The sequence below is a fragment of the Pleurodeles waltl genome, chromosome 6 (assembly GCF_031143425.1).
Source record: "Pleurodeles waltl isolate 20211129_DDA chromosome 6, aPleWal1.hap1.20221129, whole genome shotgun sequence".
Taxonomy (NCBI): domain Eukaryota; kingdom Metazoa; phylum Chordata; class Amphibia; order Caudata; family Salamandridae; genus Pleurodeles; species Pleurodeles waltl.
In genome coordinates, this window is record NC_090445.1 from 1,455,773,555 (window position 1) to 1,455,795,663 (window position 22,109).

Genomic DNA, 22,109 nt, shown 5'->3' on the forward strand with positions numbered 1-22,109 from the left:
TTCATTTTAATGAGATTCAAGTTGATATACTCATTGTGCAACTTACCTGATCATATGTTTGTTATGCATAAACAATGACTCAGGCCCATTTTCCCAAAATGTACAATTGCGTAATGGATATTGTAAATGCACAACGTATGTGTAAAAGTAAGAAAATGCAGCAATTGTAAAGCTGCTCCACTTAACCAACAATTTCTGAAAAGTTATTTTTTAAAGTATATTATAACTAAACTGACAGGGGCATTTTACCATAATTCACAATTCAAGTCAGTTGCAAATCCATACACAGGCCTCAGAGTACTGCAAAAGTTACTACTTTCTGCTCCCAAGTATATATTCCAATCGGGTGTCCCGGGCCACTCCTTAGACACACCACTGGCTACTGCTGTTTGAGCACACCCACTTGAAATGCATATGTTTAACGTACCCATGAGTACATTAAATTACACACTTGAAAGCACATTTAAACTGTTAATTCACACTTCTGCCTTTATTTATAGCATTGTGTGTACTCTACACATGGAGGCGTTATCGAAATTCCTATGTGTAACATACTCATGGATAAACTGCACTACGGGTAAAAAAAACACATTTTACAGGTAAATGTCACTTCATTTAAAACATCTGCAGTGCCAGGAAAACACCTTGGTGAACTGATCACTATAGACAAAGTCCTGCACCACACTGAAAGGGATGAGCATGCGGTTCAATGAATGAAATCCTAAGGGCCTGTCATCACAATGGATGGAGAGAGGCTTGAGCAGCAACAGGAAATAGTATTATGAATGATGAGGTGGAGCTGACGTTACTTAAGTACCATAAATGACACTGACTGCCAAAGTTCGCCATTTAAAGGTCAATATATTACGAGATTCATCTCTATAATGTCACCAGCGTGATGCTGAAGGTGAAATTGAAGCCCATCACCTTCCAACTCACTGGCACTGTCTGGGACTTGAGTAGCAGAAATGGCTGCACAGGGCGCAGCTGGATTACATGCACCTTTTCCAATGCTGGGAACACATTCTGTGCGTGCCTGAGGTATAAGGGGCTAATAATGCAGCATGTTGACAAAAGATCTTCCCCAGCTCACGGCGGATTTCTATTTTTGTCCCCCAAAGAGCAGGGTAATGGAATGTCATCCTGACCTTGTTTGTTTCACAGCTTGCTAAGTAAGCATTTTAATACGTTGCATATGCATGCGCTTCAGACAGTCCTCAGCAACGGGGATTTCTCGTTCAATGCGCATTTTATTCTGTCTTACAAGCAAGTCCACTTTAGTTGCTCAAACCCCTGCGAGTAGTGGAAATAAGTCACGGCCTCCAGCTCTCGAAACCCATCGAGGTAGCCACTGGTCAGCGTAAACTGTAACTCGTCAATCTCCTCAAATTTAAATGGTTCCCAAATTGCTAAACTTTTCCTGCCAACAGTTTAAACACTAACAAACAGGAACAAAAAGTCTGCGGAGTAACAGTCCTACTGTTTGAAGGCCCCCCCTATTGATAGGCGTCCAGTGACAATCGAACAGACGGGATCCGAGAGCTCGGGCACCCCGCTACACACACCTCTCAGCACCGAACAGCCCCGCGGAGGCTGGCATCATCACAGCGAAGGGGCACTGAGCGGGGCGCGCTCCAAAACACCCAGGACACGCACCACCCACCCGGCTGCAGTAACGGTCAGCTACAAAGTCCCCCTGGCGGATCATCCTCTGACATACTATTGAACGAAAGGGCACACTCACACCGCCATCCGTTTATTGAGACGCGCTCACAATAACTTCCTCCATACATTTACAGTGCAGTTTCTGTATACAGTGTCTAGAAAAAAACACATTTCCGAAGCACTCCCTACAAAACGTACTCAAAGAAGACCCCTTCCAAGAAAGTAGGTGATCAAAACCACATCACAATCACATACCGGTGCCCTTAAAGTTTGCCACAGTCGTCGCCGGAGCATCTATCAAACACCAGAATTTGTGCTCATATAGTATAAAATAACACGTATTTACCCATTCCCTCGGAGATAGGCGCGGCTCATTCAGGTCGCTTCTCGCCGGGGCTCCGCGGCATGAGTGCCCGCTGCGCTTTCGGAAGTCCTGCCTCGGTGTGGATGGATGTGAGGCGGACACGCTCAGAGGCGCTGCCGGGAATCTGCTGCGTGTGCGCGCGGCTCCCTCACCTCCCTCCCCCTGGCTACAGCTCATTACACACGTAAACAGAGAGCCGCGGCCGACGAGCTGCCAGCTGCTGCGGTCCGCGATCCCTCTGCAATGGCCCCGCGGTTCTGACCTCCGGCTCACACTGCCTGGACTCGGTACGGAGCACTGTGAATCAGGCAGCGGAGCCGGGCCAAATACAACCTGCTGAGGTATCGCAGTGGAAAATCAAAGCGGAAAGCGGGAGCTGTGCCTGTTTTACTACAGTTGGCAGATGCAGCAGCACTCTAGTGATTCTGAATGACTTTACAATTGTGGATAGAGTCAAAAACAAACTTCAGTCACCGACAGGTGGGTGCTCTTTGTGGAATGCACACAGTACACTTACTAATGAACAACAAAAGTGGAGCAGTATTTAATTTATAAAAGAATGAGTGCTGTTGCCCGAAGCTCTCATTAGAAAGCCGAGGTCTGCTCTATTACATGTCAGCGCGCCGAATACCAAGGCTGTGTAGTCTGGAAAGTACCTCATTCCTCTTTAAATCACTAAGAGACACACCCTGCCCCTTTATGTCATGCGTGCAGGTTCCTGCTTCCTCCCATTGTGTAGGTTTTCCATCTCTGTCTCCTTCTTTCCTATTTGTTTGTTTTCCCCTCTCATTCTCTTGGGCATTCCCGATGAGGAAAAATAACTGGGCCACTGGCTCAAACTTAGAGCCTTTATTTACAAGGATATGTCAGAGTGTGGAGCCGTGCCAAATTTGTCAGCGCAGAGTGCCGACATATAAAAAAACGCAGGGCTGCGCCATATTTACAATATGGTGCCCCCCTGTGTGTTCCCTAGCGATGGCACTAAAATTAGCTGCCTAGCGCCAATGCAGGCACCCTTGCAACATAGTGCAAGGGCGCCTGCATTGAAGGGAATGATTATTTATGTGCATGAAGGTGTCCCTTCCTGCATATAAACAAACATCAATGGTGCTTTGCTCTTTCTATGTGGGTTGTAGAATGCAGAACACATAGAAAAAGCAAAAACGAGGAGAAATAAAAGTATTTCTTCTCGTTGTGCAACTCTAACTCCACCCCTGGGGTGGCGTTAATTTTTGGCGCAGCCTCCGGTTTACAATTTCTCATAAATCCGGGGCAGTTGTCAACAGCAATGGGTGCTGCGTGGAAATGCCCACAGCAACACCCATTGCATGCCCGTCTACCACAAAAAAACGCATCGGGGAGAGGCGGGCATATTTACAAGGCAGCGCTAGGCCACGCAGAGTGGCTTAGCACCACCTTGTAAATCTGGAAAAGGGCACAGCGACCCCGGAGCTACGCTGAATGTGATGCTCCAGTAGCGCTAAAGGCTTGTAAATGAGCCCCTAAGTACTGAGTGAAAGAGTAAACAAATTAGCATGGCAATCTAAGGGTCTGGCTTAGCTCTAAGAATCAAGCCAGGGGTCTGGCTTGGCTCTAAGAGCTGGTGCCCGAGCCGAGCCTTGAAAACGCCTGGAGCCAGATCATTATGAGCTTTTCTGGGGCAGAGCAGAGCTCAGCACCTGTTTTAAAAACCTTTAGGGTGTAAAGTGAATTAATTTAGCCCGAGCTTTCTGTGAGATATTGTTTTATTTTCAGATAGTACAACTCGGAAACGGTGAGCAAGGGTTTCTGATCTGTGTTGTCTATAAAGCAGTAACCTAAAAACAAATTCAGGTAAATGAATTCACTTCACGCACTGCGGGTACATAAAACAGGTGCTTGGCTCAGTGCTAGAAAAGCCCCTCATTATGTAAGCCCCTTGGCATGTAAATGTTGCAACAAACATCACACAAAAATATGATATATAGTCTCTTTAAAATTCAAAAAAGTGTATTTCTTTAGCATGTAAAAGCATCTCATCTTAGTATTTCAGATTACATCATTGTTTTTAAACATGAATTTAGAAATATTTAAGTCCTCCCACTCAAATGTAAATGCTATTTAGTGAACTGACAGGCAAGCAAGTTGTCACTTATCATATTGCAATTACATTTATATAGCACCTATGATCTGTGATGAAACATGCACTCTATATATGAAATAAATTCTTCTTATACATGGAATAAGATTATAGTTTATTAAATCAAATACAGGAGAGTTTTTTTTACTGCGCAGATCCTGAACTCATGTATTTCATGATGTTCTCATATGTGATAACGAAGCAAAACAATGCACAATGAAATGAAATCTTTGCCTAGGACCAACAGTTTGGTCAGCCTGGGACGCTTGGACTGATCCAGATTTTCTGGGTTCACATTGAACAATTCAGCCACTAGGGTGGACATCTATTCTCTCTCCTGTTTTACATCAATTGTTAATGCTTTGTCTCTTATTCTTGGTGTATAAAGTTACAGCGTTGGTGGCAGGCAGGAGGCACATGAAAGCTTAGTTCACCAACAGGACCTCGACCTGAGCCAGAGCCATGCCTCTGGCTTGAACCTTCAGTGATGGACCCAGCTTTATTAAAAAATGATGAAGGGCAATAGTATGCATTTTGGGGGTTGCAAAGAGTACATTAATACACAGCGTTTTCTAGAACACCAGGGGCTGGATTATGTGCATTGAACAATTTACACTAATGTGTACATCCTCGAATTCTGCAACAATCAAACCCACATGCTTCAACAGTACATGCACTACCTCAGTAACTGACCACATGTGAGGCACGCCGCACACAAAAAGTTAGCAGCTGTACACTTGCTTCTCAATCCTTCTGTCCCACTGGCCCCCCCAGAACTATGTCGGGCCACAGCTAACAATACATCCACCTTGGTGGGAGCACTCTGGGCCACTCTCACGGGTCGCCTTCAGGGTGCTGAACAGATACAGGTAATTAGTACAACAGTTGTTGCACTATTTGGTGTGTCTGCAATGGCACACAAGACTACCTCGAAAAGAGACAAGGCAATGCCTCCCCATGGGTGATTGTTAAGATGTCTGTATGTCGCTCTTTTCACCTTCTCAAGGGACCCCTGGATGACAGAGTTACTGGATAACTTCCTGGAAGGCACTCAGTGCACCCCTGCAGGCAAGAGCCTTTGTGGATGTCCCTGAATGTGGATCATGAGCAAATACATCACTTCATTTACATTGTTTTATCCACACTGCAAATGAGGGAAAACCCACCATGCATAGCTCAGATGCAGTTTGTGCACTCAGGCACTAGGTATTACAAAACCAGGAACATATATTTTTGTAGCTACTTCTGTAATACTAAACTGCCATCAAAAACGGGTGTAAATGCCTGTTACGCTATTGTGGCAATTTCTCTAATCCAGCCCATAAATGCAGAGTTTTGGTGTTAGCAGAGCCACAGAATGCGTCTTTCCAGTAGCAACCAACACTGGGGTTATCCAAAAGCTTTTCTTAAGTTAGATGCATGCACTGTTGTTTTTGCTGAGCTCTGCAAACAAAATAGATTTTGGGCATGTGTTTACTCCTAAAATCCTTACTCGACGATTAAAACAGAAACAAGCTTGAACAAGAATATAGAAAAATACCATGTAAGATCTAAGCAGACTAATACATCAGCCACCGCGATTCCTTAAGAAACGGAACATTTAAATAAACACAATCTTGGGAAGACTTTGCTGAAACATTCCAAAAAGGCAAACATTTTCAAGGCATTTCATAAGGACATGTTTGACTTCCCGCAAAGCTGGATTCCATCTCCATTATCACAAGTACCTTTTGTTGACACATGTACATCGATATGAATGAAGACCGTCTTTAAGGAGGCTATCCAGAGTGCAGAAAAAAGTTATCCTTAGTTAGTCCTGTATCCCTAATAATAACAAAAATAGGCGTTCTAGAATGTTGATTTGTTTCATGAGGACTGTTTTGATTTTGAGATGTATTGTGACATGATTCACTGAACTGCCCTTCTGTGACAACGTTAATGATTTAAGTAACTTCCTCTCAACGCAGTTTAACGTTATGCTTAATAATTTCCAAGGACATCCACAAAGTGGTAGTGCGCGCCATGATTAAGTCCGAAATAGATTATGGGAACACATTTTATGATAGTCTGCCAGACGCCAACTGACGTGACTCCACTGCCAGACGCCAACCGTGACTCCACAGATTTCAGGCTGCAGAGAGAGATGCCTACATTTAGGGAGGCGGGATGCTGTCTTGCAGCTAAGAAAGGCTTTACGCTGGTTACAGTGGAGGCCAGAGTGAACTGTAAGATTCTGAACTTGAGATCCAAGTGCCTCAATGGTTTGCACCGCGTTACCTTGTAAAGTGGATTTCATGGCATCAGCTAACAGGCTCCTTTGCTCTGGAGATCTTGCCAGAAGTCCCTTGCGAAATGCGAGTCACATGGTGTTAGGAGGTTATTGGGCTGGGACCGGTGCTTTGGAATCACCTTTCATGTCACGTTTGGACGAGACACTCCTTGTTGTCCTTTAGGAAATCACAGAGAGCTGGTTGTTTTGGTAATTCACCCAATTATTTAATCCCCACAATAAGGGTCATCATGTGACATAAGCAACTAAATACGCTCACAAGCAAGCCACATCTTTCTTTGTAACTTTTTTAAAGATTAATAATACACACAGAACATGTACCGGAAGGCACTTGTATAAACATATGGTCTAGAGCTACAAACTTTTCAAATGTCACCCAAGAAAATGAAAATGCATATACAATAAAGTTTGGCGGCTCTGATCGGTGCTGGAGGGGATATCCGAGACCATGGTAGATGGGTGGTTCTGCATTCATTCACTGAGATATTGGGCAGACATTTTATCACGCATCCAGTCAGTCAAGGGGATGGGCCGTCCGCCAGACTTCCATCACAATCTTCAGGGCCCCGGGTGATGACAGCTTTTAGCCAATCATCACGTTCTTGGGGAAGCTTAAAACGCATTTATTGTTGGCTTCCAGACTCAATATAGCACACATCTGGCAGAGCCAAACCACCCTTTTGGTGGAAAAATAGTGGGTAAAAAAGTGCAAACTGTAAGCAATGTAAATGCTATCAACTTTCATACTTTATAAAAAAAAGCCGACATTTGTGAAAATGTGGTTGATATTTAAAACGTACACTAAGACAAATCGACTGCAAGCCTGAGGTCCCACCTGATCTGCCAAACAATATCCATCAGTTTAATTTGTTTGATATATCTTCTTCCCGGAGTAGCTTTGCAGTAAATGCGGCTTAATCTTTCGATTTTATTTTTATGCACACAGACCTAGAGTAACAATTTCATACCTGCTGCTTGATATGTTTCATTTCATGGGGACGTGACTGTTTACGAATGGTACAAACTTATTTTTATCTGTGATGCGACTGTCTTCAACATGGCGTAACCCGTCCCCGCAAATTGAAAATGTTAATAAATAAAGCTGTTAAAAATGCAGAAGTTTGCTCTTCTTTATATCTTTAGCAGGGATAATTCTCGTGACACTCTAAATATGCAGCCCTCTAAAATAGCTCATCAGAGGACGTATCTTGCTGGGCTCCGAGATGGCCAGGTCCCCTAGTTGGTGGCTCCAGTGTAGTTCCTGTATCTGGACTGGTTCCTGATGCTCAGAGTGCGAGATGGGGTGGGACGCGACAAGCAGCGGATGAGGCCTGCCTGTTGAGAAGGTCTGCTGGTTCAGAGGCTCCCTGCCACCCGAGTACAGTACTGGAGTAGTGGCCCATCGCAGACCTCAAGATAGTGACACTCCCTGCATACAGCCGCTGCCCTCGTTAAGGGAGGATGGTGCTAGGCACTCATTTACCACGAGTTTTCCTTGGTCAGTGGGATGAAGTGGAGGCCCCAGGCTGGGGAGTGGCTACTAATAGTGCAGCAAGAGCAGTGGCACTTGGCCCACTGAATCCTCTTTCTTGTATTTTACTAGCCGCCCAGCAGTAAAAGGGGCACCTGGGCCCATGGCACCCTTGCTATGCCGTTGGCTCCTGGAAGACGCGTGTAGGGGAGCACTAAGGCCTTGAGGTGCTGGTGGCACATTGGAATTGGAATGGAGACTAAGCTGACTGTGAGCAATGGGGAGGCAGTGAGGTGGAGGTGCGCTTTGTACTGATATCCAGCAGTATGAGCCTCTCATTGTGAAGAACACTGCTCCCCAATGTCAGCAGGAGACCCAAGACATGATTCCGCAAGTAAGGACTACAGATGTTTCACTAAAGACACGTCTGACAATTTTACTGCTAAATTTAACATTGAAAGAAGCCCATTGGCTGGTCCCCGCCAAGGAGTGTGACTCATTATGGTGATTTTGAGAGAGTTGTAAGACGCCTCTAAAAGGGTTGAGGATAAAATGTTAGTGATGGAGGTGTCATTAGAAATCATGAAAATCAAAATGGCCAAAACAACAATGTGGGGCATTAGATCGTAATGATGGAGAGCAGGAAAAGGCGGCCTAAAAAAGAGATGAACGTCCGAAGGGCCATGTCTTTGAGAAAAGTGCATATCTCCCTCTGGTCTGTCTCAGATAGAAGATCAAGGCCCGTATTTATACTTTTTGACGCTAAACTGCGCTAACGCAGTTTAGCGTCAAAAAATTTTGCGCCGTCTAACGCCATTCCGAAGCGCCATGCGGCGCCGTATTTATGGAATGGCGTTAGCCGGCGCAAGCAGACCGGCGCTGCCTGGTGTGCGTGGAAAAAAACCACGTAGACCAGGCAGCGCCGGCGTAGGGGGAAAATGGCGCTAGGGCGTCTTAAAATGGCGCAAGTCGGGTTGACGCTAAAAAATCGTCTTAACCCGATTAGCGCCATTTTTTCGACGCCCAGACGCCATTTAAATGACTCCTGTCTTAGTAAAGACAGGAGTCATGCCCCCTTGCCCAATGGCCATGCCCAGGGGACTTCTGTCCCCTGGGCATGGTCATTGGGCATAGTGGCATGTAGGGGGGCACAAATAAGGCCCCCCTATGCCATCCAAAAAAAATTGAAAAATAACAAAAATTATACTTACGTGAACTTACCTGAATGTCCCTGGGGTGGGTCCCTCCATCCTTGGGTGTCCTCCTGGGGTGGGCAGGGGTGGCAGGGGGGGTCCCTGGGGGCAGGGGAGGGCACCTGTGGGCTCATTTTGAGCCCACAGGCCCCTTAACGCCTACCCTGACCCAGGCGTTAAAATGTGGCGCAAATGCGGGGTTTTTTGACCCGCCACCTCCCGGGCGTGATTTTTGCCCGGGAGTATAAATACGACGCATTTGCGTCGCCGTCATTTTTTTAGACGGGAACGCCTTCCTTGCATCTCATTAACGCAAGGAAGGCGTTCACGCTAAAAAATGACGCTCTTTGCCAATACTTTGGCGCTAGACGCGTCTAACGCCAAAGTATAAATATGGCGTTAGTTTTGCGCCGAATTTGCGTCGAAAAAAAACGACGCAAATTCGGCGCAAACGGAGTATAAATACGGGCCCAAGCGCCTAGAAAATTAGATTAGATCAGCGAGGGTTAGAATTCTGAAGCTACCCTCTTCATTAAAAATGTGATGAGCTCAAAAATAGGAGCAACCGTTTCTACAGCTACTGCTTTTTCAACTCTTTGAGAAGTCACACATTCTGAAGAATTCAATGTGCTTACACAACAGTAGTCTGAAGATGGCTGCCTAGAGACTGTAGTGGGTGAAATTGGAGACTCAGAACCACATCTTCTAGTATCACAGACAGAAAACAATAATTAAAAACTGGATACACTACAGTGCACATCTTCCCAGACTCTAACCCCTAAGCCTTAGGTGGAGACAAGGATTGCAACACATGATGGCCATGTAGGGTATGGAGGCCTCCTGTTGTTCCAGACATGGCTAAGGTTTAGTGATGGGGAGAAGATTTTCCTTTTCACACAGACTGAAGCTACTAGAGACTTTCTAATCACTAAGAAAATGGTGTGGAGGCTTGAGATTAAACTCTTTTTCAGGAACTGGTCTCATCTCTTATTCTGCTTAAAGGTCAGGTCGGGTATTTGGCAAATACCTTATGTTGATTGCATTACTGTAATGTTAGACAAGGCACTGACATTTTGCTAGAGCTTGTTACAAAGCTGTGACACCCAGGCATGACTCCCCTTTTTTCTGCCTTGATACTTTTTTGGGTGGGAGTGTTTTATTTACCTTAAGAAAGTGATCTTATAAAGGTATATTTTCCATGATTTGTTGCCAGTGAGATGCTAATGCAGTAAAAGTTGGCAGGATACTGAAATTGAGTGATTCTTTTGTTGTACACTGTACAGAATAACTGTGCTGTCTTCCTTAATAAAAACATTTGTAACATTTTCTCCAGTGTCTATAAATAATTTAATCTATTGATTTCATTTTCCATCTCTTCACTAAACTGACAAGTTTCTGGAAAAAAGGACAAATTACCTAATTCACAAATCTCTAGTATTAAAGAAGAGATGAGTACCTTTAATTGACCTGTATCTTTTAAAGTACTCTGCCATTACTGGTTGAAAGTAATACATCATTTTAGATGTGGCTATTCTAGACTCATCCTAATACAACTAATGAGCAACGATATTACAAACTGAGCTTTCTAATCCAAATCACCGACAGCTATTTAAGAATTAATTTGTTAGATAAGGGACACATTAATCGGATTTACAACAGTGAACATCGCAGTCAGAGGTTCCTCTTTTCTCCACTTCTCCACTACACTTCGTATACAAAACAGATAGTAAATAAATAACATGAACTTGTCCTAGGTAGAGAATAAGAAATATATATATAATATTACCTACTATCTTGAGATAAGTATAACTATCAGCGTTTAACCTCTATGGTTTTGTGCATGTAAAATCTGAACATACCTATAACGTCCCTCTAACCCTTGGTCTGTTAGTGAATTTATAAGGTTTTTTAAATTTGATTTCCTAACTATTATGTCCCTGCAACCTTTGTTTTTTTCAGTGAATTTCTAGGGTTTTTTAATGTTTAGTTATATTAAATTACCTTATTTTAATCCAACCTTCCCGCCTATGGTCTTTATCCGTGCAGGGGAGGGGCCGAACACAGGGCCGGGCCCAACCCCACCCACGCACAGCCATTGGCCATCTGCGGTTGGGGTTTGTTGCAGGGCCTGGCCTGCAGCCGGGCAGCCAATCCCCCATAAGTGCACAGCAGGGGTTGGCCGCAGTGCTTGGCCTGCAGTCAGGCCCTGTGGCCAACCCCCCGTAGGCACCCAATGCCACATAACTAAAAGGAAAAGGGGCCACGGCAGCCCCCTTCTTGGGCCAATTTTGGACCAGACGACCCCATACCATGGGGCCTAGCCAATTTGTGAAAGGGGAAGGGGAGCGAATGAACTCCCTTCCAGGGCCAATTAGGGCATGGGGATCCCATCCCCAGTGCCCAGCCAATTTGTGAAAGGGGAAGGGGGGGTCACATGGACCAGCTCCCTGGGCCAATTCTGGCCATGGGGACCTCATTCCTGGGCCAATTTGTGACAGGGCAGGGTTGGCCAAGTGAACCCCCTTCTTGGGCCAATTGTGGCCCCAGGGACCAGCCTATTTGTAAAAAATGAGTGAAGTGCATGGCCCCCCTTCCTGGGCCTAACTTGGTCCTGGGGACCCCATCCCCCGGGACCCGTCCAATCTAAAAATGAAAAAATAAGTGCACGCAGCCCCTCCCTTTCCGGGCTGACTTTGGCCCCGGAGACCCCATCCCCCAGGTACCCACCAATTACTGGAAGGGGATGGGGCCTCATGGCCCCCTCCTTGGTCCACGTTTGCCTCTGGGGACCTCATTCCCCAGCCAATTCATAATAGGTAATAGGGCCCAAGTGGCCTCCTTTCCTGGGCCAAATTTGGCCTGAAAGCCCCATCCCCATGGCCTGGTCATTTGTTCCTGGGTGCCTTGGCCCCACCAAGGGCACCCACTGTGTAAATTTGTGGACTGTGGGGGAGCCTTAAATCCTCCGCTGATCCATGGCTCCCACATCCAGGGAGCAGCAAGAAATGCCACTCCCTGCGTGTAGGAGCAAGTGTTTCATCTAGGAAAATGGATGAAAAGTCTGCACCAAGCGAGCAGGAGCAATCTTCCTGCTCCCACCCTCTGGGAGCGGACATACAGTTTGCTTTCACTTGGCGAGAGCTGTCATAGCTCTCGCCAAGTGATAGCAACCAACTATGTCCCGATGGTGGGCACCCTGGGACATAGAGAGCCGGTCCTAGGGGGTGGCGGTCACCAGGGCCATTAAGGGCTCCAGGAGAGGGGTCGCTCGGCCCTCTTCCTTTGTATTTTTAGGACCAGCCTCTTAAGAAATCTTTCTGTTGCCCCAGAAGGTGATGGTCCCCGGGGCACTATTGTGCACATGAGGGGGTCCATGCAGCCAGCTTCTTAATTCTACGGCCCTGCCCTGGGGAAGTGATGGTCCCCGGGGCCGTAAACAGCCTCTGGAGGAGGGCTGCACGCCCCAATCCACCACATATGTTTTTGGCCTGCCCCGGTGAGGTGGCGGTCTCCGTGGCCAAGGATGGCTCCCTTCCCAAAATATTATTTTATAATTGCCCCTGGTACCTGGCCCACCTGAGGGCCCAGGTTAGATAAGCGCAGGAGACCACTCATGTTTTTTTAAAAATTTCACTGGGATTCACGGATCCTCTACAAATGATGCAGTGGATTTGTTTTAAAAAAAAAAGCTTTTTGTCCCCGGGAGGATCTCTTGGGGACCCTCACCACCATGCCTAAAGGGTCAAGGTATTAACATCCTGCTCCCTTCTTCTTTTTTAACTTTTGTTTTGCGACTCGGACCACTCCGAGTCCCAAAATGACCGCCAACACTTCCTGGTTGAAATGTTGGCAGGCAATCAGATCTAAGAATGGGATCTGTCAGATCCGCGGAGGATCCTCATCGTTAGGCATATATATATATATATATATATATATATATATATATATATATATATATCTATATATGTAAATATCTCAAAATCTACTGAACAGATTTACACCAAAGAGATCTTTCTGGCCCAACATCTACCTTTCTGCCAAATTTGGTGTAACTGCATGGGGCAAACGAGTTTTGGGACCTCCTTTTTTTGCCCCCGCTTCACAGATCACCCCGAAACTTTCACCCCAGCTGACTTAAAAAGCATATGCGTTTTGAAAATTTTGTGAAGATTCATCAAAGGCCACCAACTTTATTGGCAAAACAAAAAATGCTTCGTCTATGAGAATTAGGACCTAACTATGACTGCCAATAGGTAAATATATATATGTATTGTCTAGTGGCGGTCACCGCTGAGTAGCTATAGTTTGGTCAGTTAGTTACTAGAAATAACTTGTAATAATTTCAATGTTTTGTTTTTCGTTTTAAATCTTAAGTTGGAACTGTAATTTTCACCTAACTATAACTAAAGTGATGACTTTACCCTTTGTTTTCTGTGTGTGTGTGTGTATATACATACACACACACGCACACACACACATACAAACTCACCTTGAGTGAGGTATCTAAAGGCTATACAATCTTTCTTTCATTAACAGTGGAGACATTGATTGAATAATTGCTGTGAGAGGAATAGCATTACTTTTCAAAAGCAATGATCATTGTCCAACCAGATATTCTTTCTGTGTAACACAGTTTTATTACTATCTTAAAAGGTTGGAATCAACAACACAGTGAATGCATGAGAGAACACATTTTAGAATAGAAGTTAATAAAGTCCTAAGGGGCATATAACATTTCTCAGTGATGGTCATTTTTAAATTTTAAGGCCATTAATGGACCTTCATTTTTCACTTTACTATTAGAGAATTATAGAATTTCTTCATATTCTATAGATAGCTCCGAAAGTTTAGCAATGTTTTAGTTATGAAATTAGATATGTATGTACCCCATTTAGTGCACAATACAGCTCAGAGTAATGCCTTTTAAGAACTTAAGCACATCTTTCTTTTTTCTGCTTTATGATTTCACCATAAAAATGCAATCCTATGTATCTATAGCTATGTTACATAGGCTGTGTGCCTTGAGTTTTGCACACTTACCCCAGGATTAAATAATTCTTAAAATGTCTCATCAGAAAGAATTTATCTGATCATATATGTCTGATTAGCTAGACAGGAAACATCATCACTGCTACAATGTGTTCAATAATAATATAATGAATGTCCATTATTTTTAATTGTACCATGTACTCTCTTAAAAGAAAAGCATATGGACTGACAGGACCCCTGTTTAGAGGCCATCAGCTTTTCACAGCTTTGAATCCTAGAATCTAGGAACCCCCTAATAATATGGTTCAATGTTTTGATTTGTTTTGAGGACCCAATGTACTTTTAAATATGGATCCCTATTACTTTATATTTAAAACTTTCAGTCACATTATGACTGCAAGATGGCCCCAAATTGCCTTGGCTTCATTTAATAATAAAAAAACAAAATACGTTTTGGAATTAAAAATGCGTTTATAAATGTGTGCTGCATTTTTTAGGTCTATGAAGGATCATCTTCTTTACAAGATTCGATCACCTTCACAAATCCTCCACAACAGAGGCCTGCATGATTTTGGCAAAATCTCCAGGACGTATGTGTAAAGAATACATTTTGCAGGAAGCTCCTTTGTACCTGCTCTTGCCCTTGGTTCAGATTATTAGGAGGAAATATATATACATGTTTTTCAATAGCAAGTGTAATGTGCACAGATGAGTATTCTGCGGTCATGATTAGATTTCATCCCATCATTACATAGCGGGTCAGAATCAAGAAACTGAACAGCACAGGCTCCTTTGAATAATGACTCCTTTGAACAGTGACTCCAAAGAACAATGACTCCTTTGATACGAGAAGAGGGATAAAAAAGGCACAAAGTAGGACTTCACTTTGAAAATTAATCAACAAATGGCTAGCAGTGTCTTAAAATGTAGGAATATATTGAACAGAAATAGTAAAATATTCTAAGCATAAAGGATTCATATTGTGAACAAGGTGGTGAGCAATGAGCACACAAATGAGTCCCCCTTATGGAGTGTCTACTTATGTACAATTTTGCCACAATGAATCAATTTCAGAAGTTTATATACCAACTGAAGATTTGCCAGCCTTATCAACAAGCTACAAGAATTGTCAGTACACCAGGAATGATAATTTTTGGACTTCTTATGTTTATTACATACAAGCAAAGAACAGCAAAACTATGTATTTTCATTAAAGTTAGAGAACTGAAAGATGCTGCTTACATTCTTTCATGAGACGTAGGTGTAGACAAAGGTATTTTAGCAGGTCTAGATCCCAGTCTCGTTTCATGTGCCCACTGTGTAATTCAATGGCAAGCCTGATCACTGTCCAGATCCTTCTCCCAATAACATGGGCTTTCACCTTTACACTGTAGTAATAAATGTCTAAATCTAGCTTTATCACTGTACTTGTTTCAAATACCATGTGTTACTGGACCACGTTTATTTTCACTGGCACAGCACAGAACATGTATATGGTATAGAAACCCATACAATTTGTATTAATCATAAAGTTGGGAAAAATACATAACAAAATTAACTATGTTCGCCCATGCAATCTCTGCTATTACACCACACTCGAGCCTAGGCAGTGCATGCGCTGTCTCTTGACATGTTGTATCTCCTCTGTGGGCTTTCATCACGCCCATCACTTTTCATTCATACCTTCCTGTGCCCTTCTAAATTCCTTGGTTTTCACTGTTCGGTCGAGCCTAGGCAGTGCATGCGCTGTTTCTCAACATGTTGTATCTCCACTGGGGGCTTTCATTACGTCCATCACATTTCATTCATTTCTTCCTGTGCCTTTCTAGATTCCTAGCTTTTCACTGGTGAACCGTAGCCATTTGTCCCACCTTTTGGTACGCTGTCCCCTTCCATGGACTCTGCCCCTGTTATATGTGCCCCTACTCTTGTGTTAACTTATGTCATTTTTGGCGCACTCTTTTTTTTCTTTAGGCCGGTCCATTCTCCTCAGATGTGTCATGGACTTGCTGTGGTCGAGCTGTCGCTGCCTCAGTCAAGCACTTCTGTTTGTGCCCGTACTCGTCACAGCACTGTGGGCCACCAGCTGGCTTTTCCTCATTAAACTGGTTTTGGTTAGTTTCCACTTGTTCCACTTCTGAGGTGCACTCCCTCTTGCATACTACAGAGGAAGAGTCATTGAGCAGTGGCTGAAGTCCAAGAGCAGGGACCTATGCTTCCATGCATTGGACCCACATTAAATTTTTTTTTATCCAAATGCCATTCCCCAACATTGCTCCCCTGCTCAGAAATGGATGTGAAGGGGCTGGAGGCTGCCAGACTGTGGAGTGAGAGGTGAGGCGACGGTGGTGGCTGTAGGTCTTTTTTTCTTCCCTTCGCTCCCCCCAGGCAGGTTGGCTCGTTACAACTTTTGCATTCTCCACTGCTTGAAAGAATTTGTGGGTTGACAGCAGCATTGTCTTCATTTCAACCCTGGGCATGCTTTGCTCATGGTGCTTTGTGTGACATGCTTCTGCTTGTTTTTCTATGTCTCCAGCCTTTACCTGAAGGCTGCTAGGTTGAACAATGTCTACTAAATAGCTGACCAGAACCACTATAAGTTGCTAATTGAGACTTCAAACAACTGACAGTGGATGCATTTAAACAAATCTTTTTTTATTTTTACTTAAAAAGAAAACCAGTTAGTTTATTTATGTGAAAAAGAGCTCCCATCGGGTAAAAGCGTTGTTTATGAATTAATGAACATGAGAGAAAGCCTCACAGCTTATCGGTTGTTTGCCTGCCCTCCTCCTATATCCCACAAAGACAGCATCTGGCACCGCTCCATATTGCATCAGCAGAACCACCTCTGCACCAGCTCCTCCTCCACGGCCTCTGTTTCAGAGAACCAGGGCTCATCTGTGGAGGGCACAGACCTGGATTTCGAGGACGTTGAGCAAGTGTTCTTGTCTGCATTAATTCCAGTGAGTGAAGGAAGGTGGCAGAGACTTTGTGAAAGGCATGAACTCATCAGATTTGGGTTGTTCAGACCTTCCAGTGTCTGGCCACCAATTCTGAACTACTATAGAAGTGCTTTATCCAAAGTCAAGAGCCGGAAGTAGACTAGAGCCTGCCTTCAACTCCAGGGTCCGTGCTTAGATCACCCATCAACCTGCTGCTGCTTCTGAGGGTTGCATAGTTGCTTGTCTTGTTGGGGGAGAGGTGGTATAAGGGACAAGAGAGACTTGCCTGAGTGCTCGCATCTGCTGATGATTGGCACTCCTCAGCCGTACAAGTGCTCTCCTGCAGATAGTATTCAGAGAAGGCTCCTTTGCAGCAGACTGCACACAAAAGGCTTTACTTTGCCTCTTTTCCAGGCACTTTCCTTGTTGAGGTGAATGTATGGGGGTTGCAGTGTCATAAGGTCCAGAACATTGCTCCAGCCCCATATTCTGCTGGTCTTCTCATCGGCCCTTTGTGGCTTCTTTTATGCTCCTTCTTTCCACTTCCCCCCTCACTCCCCTCCACTCTCTGGAACTGGTACATATATTTTCCACGCTCATCGTATTTATGTAGAACTCTCTTTATCCTCTTATTTCAGTGTTGTGTTCGTTTCATCTCCTCTTTTACTGTGCTCATTTGAGCTTGTTGAGTTTTTGTCTGCATTGACTCCAGTGGGTGAGGGAAGGCTGCAGAGTCTTTGTAAAAGGCATAAACTCTTCTGTTTATGGCCAGTTTCTTAGCACCTCGCACACCTCCTCTCAACATTCATTTCTCAACATCCCAACCCCCCTCCTTCCATTTTTGCCCATGCCTGCGAGTCACTTTAGAGGTGAAAGAGGCTGTCCTCAGTGACTCTGCTGGCGTACGCCACCGTTTTTCCCTAACACAATGTACATAGCCTGTGCGAGACACACAGAGTGTTCACGTATGCCCTGCATTAGCAGGGCCATGCTTGCTCTGTACATAAGATGGACTGCCTGGCCCCAAGCTGCTGTTGCTGCCCCTTCACTGCCCACCCAGACAGGCTGCAAGTGCCTTGCTCATGGGCTGGCGCTGACCAGTGAATAGTGAATGGGGCATTCCTCTGGTGATTTATAATGTGATGCACCTTCCCACACCTGGCAAGCACCAGAAACCATATATGTACTCCGGGGGCGGACATGCAAAGATTGTGAACATGTACTTTTGCAGAGTGTGTTCCTTGCATTCAATAGTTTCACCATCGAGGCGGTTTAACCTAGTCTGTGTGTTTGTGTATATGTTTGTGTGTTGGAACATCTGTGTTTGTGTGTGCATTTTTCTGTGTATGTGCATGTTTGTTTGCAAGCTTGTATCCCTGTTCGTGTATATGTCTGTGACTGCATGTTTGTCTGAATATGTTTGAGCTTCTGGTGTGTTCTTGTATGCATGTTTTGTGTGTGTTTGTGTCTTTGCGCCCATGCTTGTGTTTCTAAGGGCCATATTTATACTTTTCGACGCACAAGTGCGCCAACGCAGTTGTGCGTCAAAAAAGTTAACGCCGGCTAACGCCATTCTGAAGCGACGTTAGCCGGCGTTAGCCGGCGGAGCTGCCTGGTGTGCGTGAAAAAAAATTACTTACACCAGGCAGCGCCGGCGTAGGGGAAAATGGATCTTGGGCGTCAATCCGATTTGCGCCATTTTTTTAGACTCTCAACCCCCATTGAAATGACTCCTGTCTTAGCAAAGACAGGAGTCATGCCCCCTAGCCCAATGGCCATGCCCAGGGGACTTATGTCCCCTGGGCATGGTCATTGGGCATAGTGGCATGTAGGGGGGCACAAATCAGGCCCCCTATGCCACAAAAACAAACAAAAAAAATACTTACCAGCACTTACCTTAATGTCCCTGGGGTGGGTCCCTCCATCCTTGGGCATCCTCCTGGGGTGGGCAAGGGTGACAGGGGCAGGGGGTGTCCCTGGGGGCATGGGAGAGCACCTCTGGGCTCCTTCCGAGCCCACAGGTCCCTTAACGCCTGCCCTGACCAGGCGCTAAAAAACGACGCAAAAGCGGCTGGATGTCATTTTTTTTGACCCGCCCGCTCCCGGGCGTCATTTTTGCCCGGGAGTATAAATACGGCGCACATGCCTCGGAGTCATTTTTTAGACGGGAACGCCTACCTTGCATATCATTAACGCAAGGAAGGTGTCCACGCAAAAAAATGACGCAAACTCCATGAACTTTGGCGCTAGATGCGTCTAACGCCAAAGTATAAATATGGAGTTCGTTTTGCGTCGAATTTGCGTAAAAAAAACGACGCAAATCTGGCGCAAACAGAGTATAAATATGGCCCTAAGTGTCTGAGTATATGTAGGTGTGTGGGTTTCTCTGTACACTTTTGTGTTTCTGGTGTGTGTTTGTTTCTGCATGTGTGCGTGTTTTGTGTATTTTGTGCACACCCCTGTGTACGTGTTTGTGTGTCTGTTTACACACAGAAGCTGCAGATCATCTGCAGTCAGAGTAATGTCATCCTTTGGCACGCGAAACCTGCAGCTAAGCATATGCCTTGGTTGGGTTTTTACTCTTTCATGTGAGGTTGCATTGGGCAACAGAAGCCAGTGCTTTGGCAGCAGACAGGTGCCCTGGGCTCCCTCTGCCCATCTCCGGCTGCACTCCAAAGCACAAGGTCACTAGCTTCACCCCTGCTGCCATTGTGCTCTTGTGTAAACTCATTCACAGAGCGTGCCTCCAACATGTCTGCTGGGAGAATGACTCACGTGCTCACTCTCTTTTGGGTGAATAAATATTTCCCATCACCCCACAATGCCTCTCCAGTCTCTGACTTCTTTTTGTACGGAAGTATCCTTCACTAGAAGGTGCAGCCTTGTGCACTCTCTTCTGTTCTGTTCAAGATGTTCATTGTTTGTTAAAATTGTTCCACGTGAGAAGCGCCATGAAGCCTGATGCGCTGGTGCTGCATTTCTCTAATGAGCTGGACTTTTAGGCCTTTCATGTTAACATATGTAAAAGGATGCCAGCCTAGTCTGTGCCCTCACCTTTGTCCTTGCTTGCCTGTTGCCCCTCTTCCTAGCACCTCCTTCCTTGCCTGTTCTTTTTGCCTACCCCATGCCCCCTCTCTACTGGTGTGTCCTGACTTGCCCCCACCTGTTGATTCTTGCACCTCTTCCATTACACACACCCCACACAATTCCACTCCACACCACATACTTCCACTCCACACCACATACATCCAGTCCACTCCAAACTAAAACACATGTGTAAAATACATTGTCATTTACAACGCCAATAGGTCTAATTCTTACAAATGTAAGACCTATTGGCATTGCCAATGCTTGTTCATATACCTTACTCTCTTCTACGTCCATTCCTCTAATACTAGTTCACGCTTTGATGTTTAGTACTTTATTATTTTCTGAGCTTACAAATTCTTAAATGTGTTTTGGAAAATTCACCAAGATTGCATGTACTTGTACAATATCCAAGGCCTTTGATATTGATAGGATGTATCATTTGACAAGAAAATTACTGCATTCAAATATGTAATTAAAATATGGCTCATCATACTACCATAGCATGTGTACTTAATTGCCATGTGCTCCCTAGCCTCCCCAACAAAGATATTCTTACTCAAGACGGGCCAGAATTTTTGACATAAAATTTGTTTAATACTAGGTGTTATGCAGATCTTTAAGATCTTTGAAACCAACAGTGAGTGCAACTCTTTTATTATTTTCCTCTATTTCATCTTTCAATTCAAACAGGCCCATTTGTTGAAGTTTCTTTTGAATATCACATAGACCAGTTTATAGTAGCTACCTTCAACTCTGCAAACCTCTGATAACACTTGCTTTATCAGAGGTGGACTTATAACCCCCCATTACTGACAAGAATGCTGAATAAGTATGCTCAGTGGGACTATTGTCTTTAATATTACTTCTGACAACAATTGAGATAATGCCCATTTGACCTATGATTATCAAAACACAAAGCTCTTTATCTAGCTTGGACAATAATTGCTTCAAACGTACTACACATAACAGGGGCACAATGCCTTAGAACAGTTTGTTGATATAAGACACATTAATGAGTTCCCACTTGTTGGGTTCCATTGGTAGAGACAAGAATCCTGTATGTGTTCACCTGGGGTCGTCAATATTGGACCAGTACCTCTGTATGAATTTGCTGACCATCTTTCCTCTCTGGTCCTTCCTGCTTGTTGAATTACAGAAATGTAACAATATAATATGGCTCTTTTACGGCACTCTGCTTTGCCACACTGCAGCCACTCTATCTTTAATAGGTCATAAAAATATTATTATTATTATTTTTATTATTACATATAATAATCATTTGCTTCTGATAACAGGGACTCTGAAATCTTCAACTACCAATTGAAGGATACATATGTCCTTTTTCATTCTGCCACATTTATTTTTATTGTTTGTTGACAGTAAACACATCATCTTCTTACAATGTTCAGATAAAGGTGACACTCTTTTTGGGGTTGACATTTTATGTTTTGGGGCAGACTGTGCTAATACACAATTGCACTTATTAACTACGTGTTCAGTCAGTCTTAAATCTGGATGCCTAAGCTCACCATGCAAAGCTAGCATCTCATTTAGCATCTTAGGCTTTGATTTGATATTTCACCTTCATTATTATTTTTCCTAATTAACTGCCTATACTAGACAATTTATACTACTGTGCTTCCTAAAGCTGCCTTGCATCAAATATTGTTGTGGCATCTTACAATCAGTGAAACCGCACAAATCCTCATCCACTCTGGGAAGAAATGGAAAAACCCCAACGCTCAGGATAGATAGTAAAATAGATCAAATCTAACCATGTGCTAAACAAAGGGGTTGAAAGATTTGTGGGACTGAGGGAGTTATGCCGAGAAGAGGCAGACTGATTATACACATAAAATGCCATACACAGTGCAGGCCAGCTGGGTGTACACAAACTGGTATCCCTTACTTGCAGGATAACAGAGGATGCCTTACAGGAACAGTAGCCTCTATGGATAAAATGAGCAACCTGCACAAGCATACCAA

At 44.3% G+C, this 22,109-nt stretch overlaps 1 protein-coding gene across 2 annotated transcripts in view; it reads right to left on the minus strand.

Moving 5' to 3' along the window:
- ARID5B (AT-rich interaction domain 5B) overlaps positions 1 to 22,109 on the minus strand; it is a 407,941-nt gene that overhangs the window by 103,963 nt on the left and 281,869 nt on the right. Inside the window, exon 1 of one of the 2 annotated variants that reach the window (XM_069240916.1) lies at positions 2,012 to 2,157. The exons of the other annotated variant lie outside the window; for it this stretch is intronic. Within the exon in view, the coding sequence (XP_069097017.1) occupies positions 2,012 to 2,015 (4 nt within the window). The 5' untranslated portion in view covers positions 2,016 to 2,157. Of the gene's footprint in view, positions 1 to 2,011; positions 2,158 to 22,109 lie in introns of those variants that run through there. 2 annotated transcript variants of the gene reach the window in all.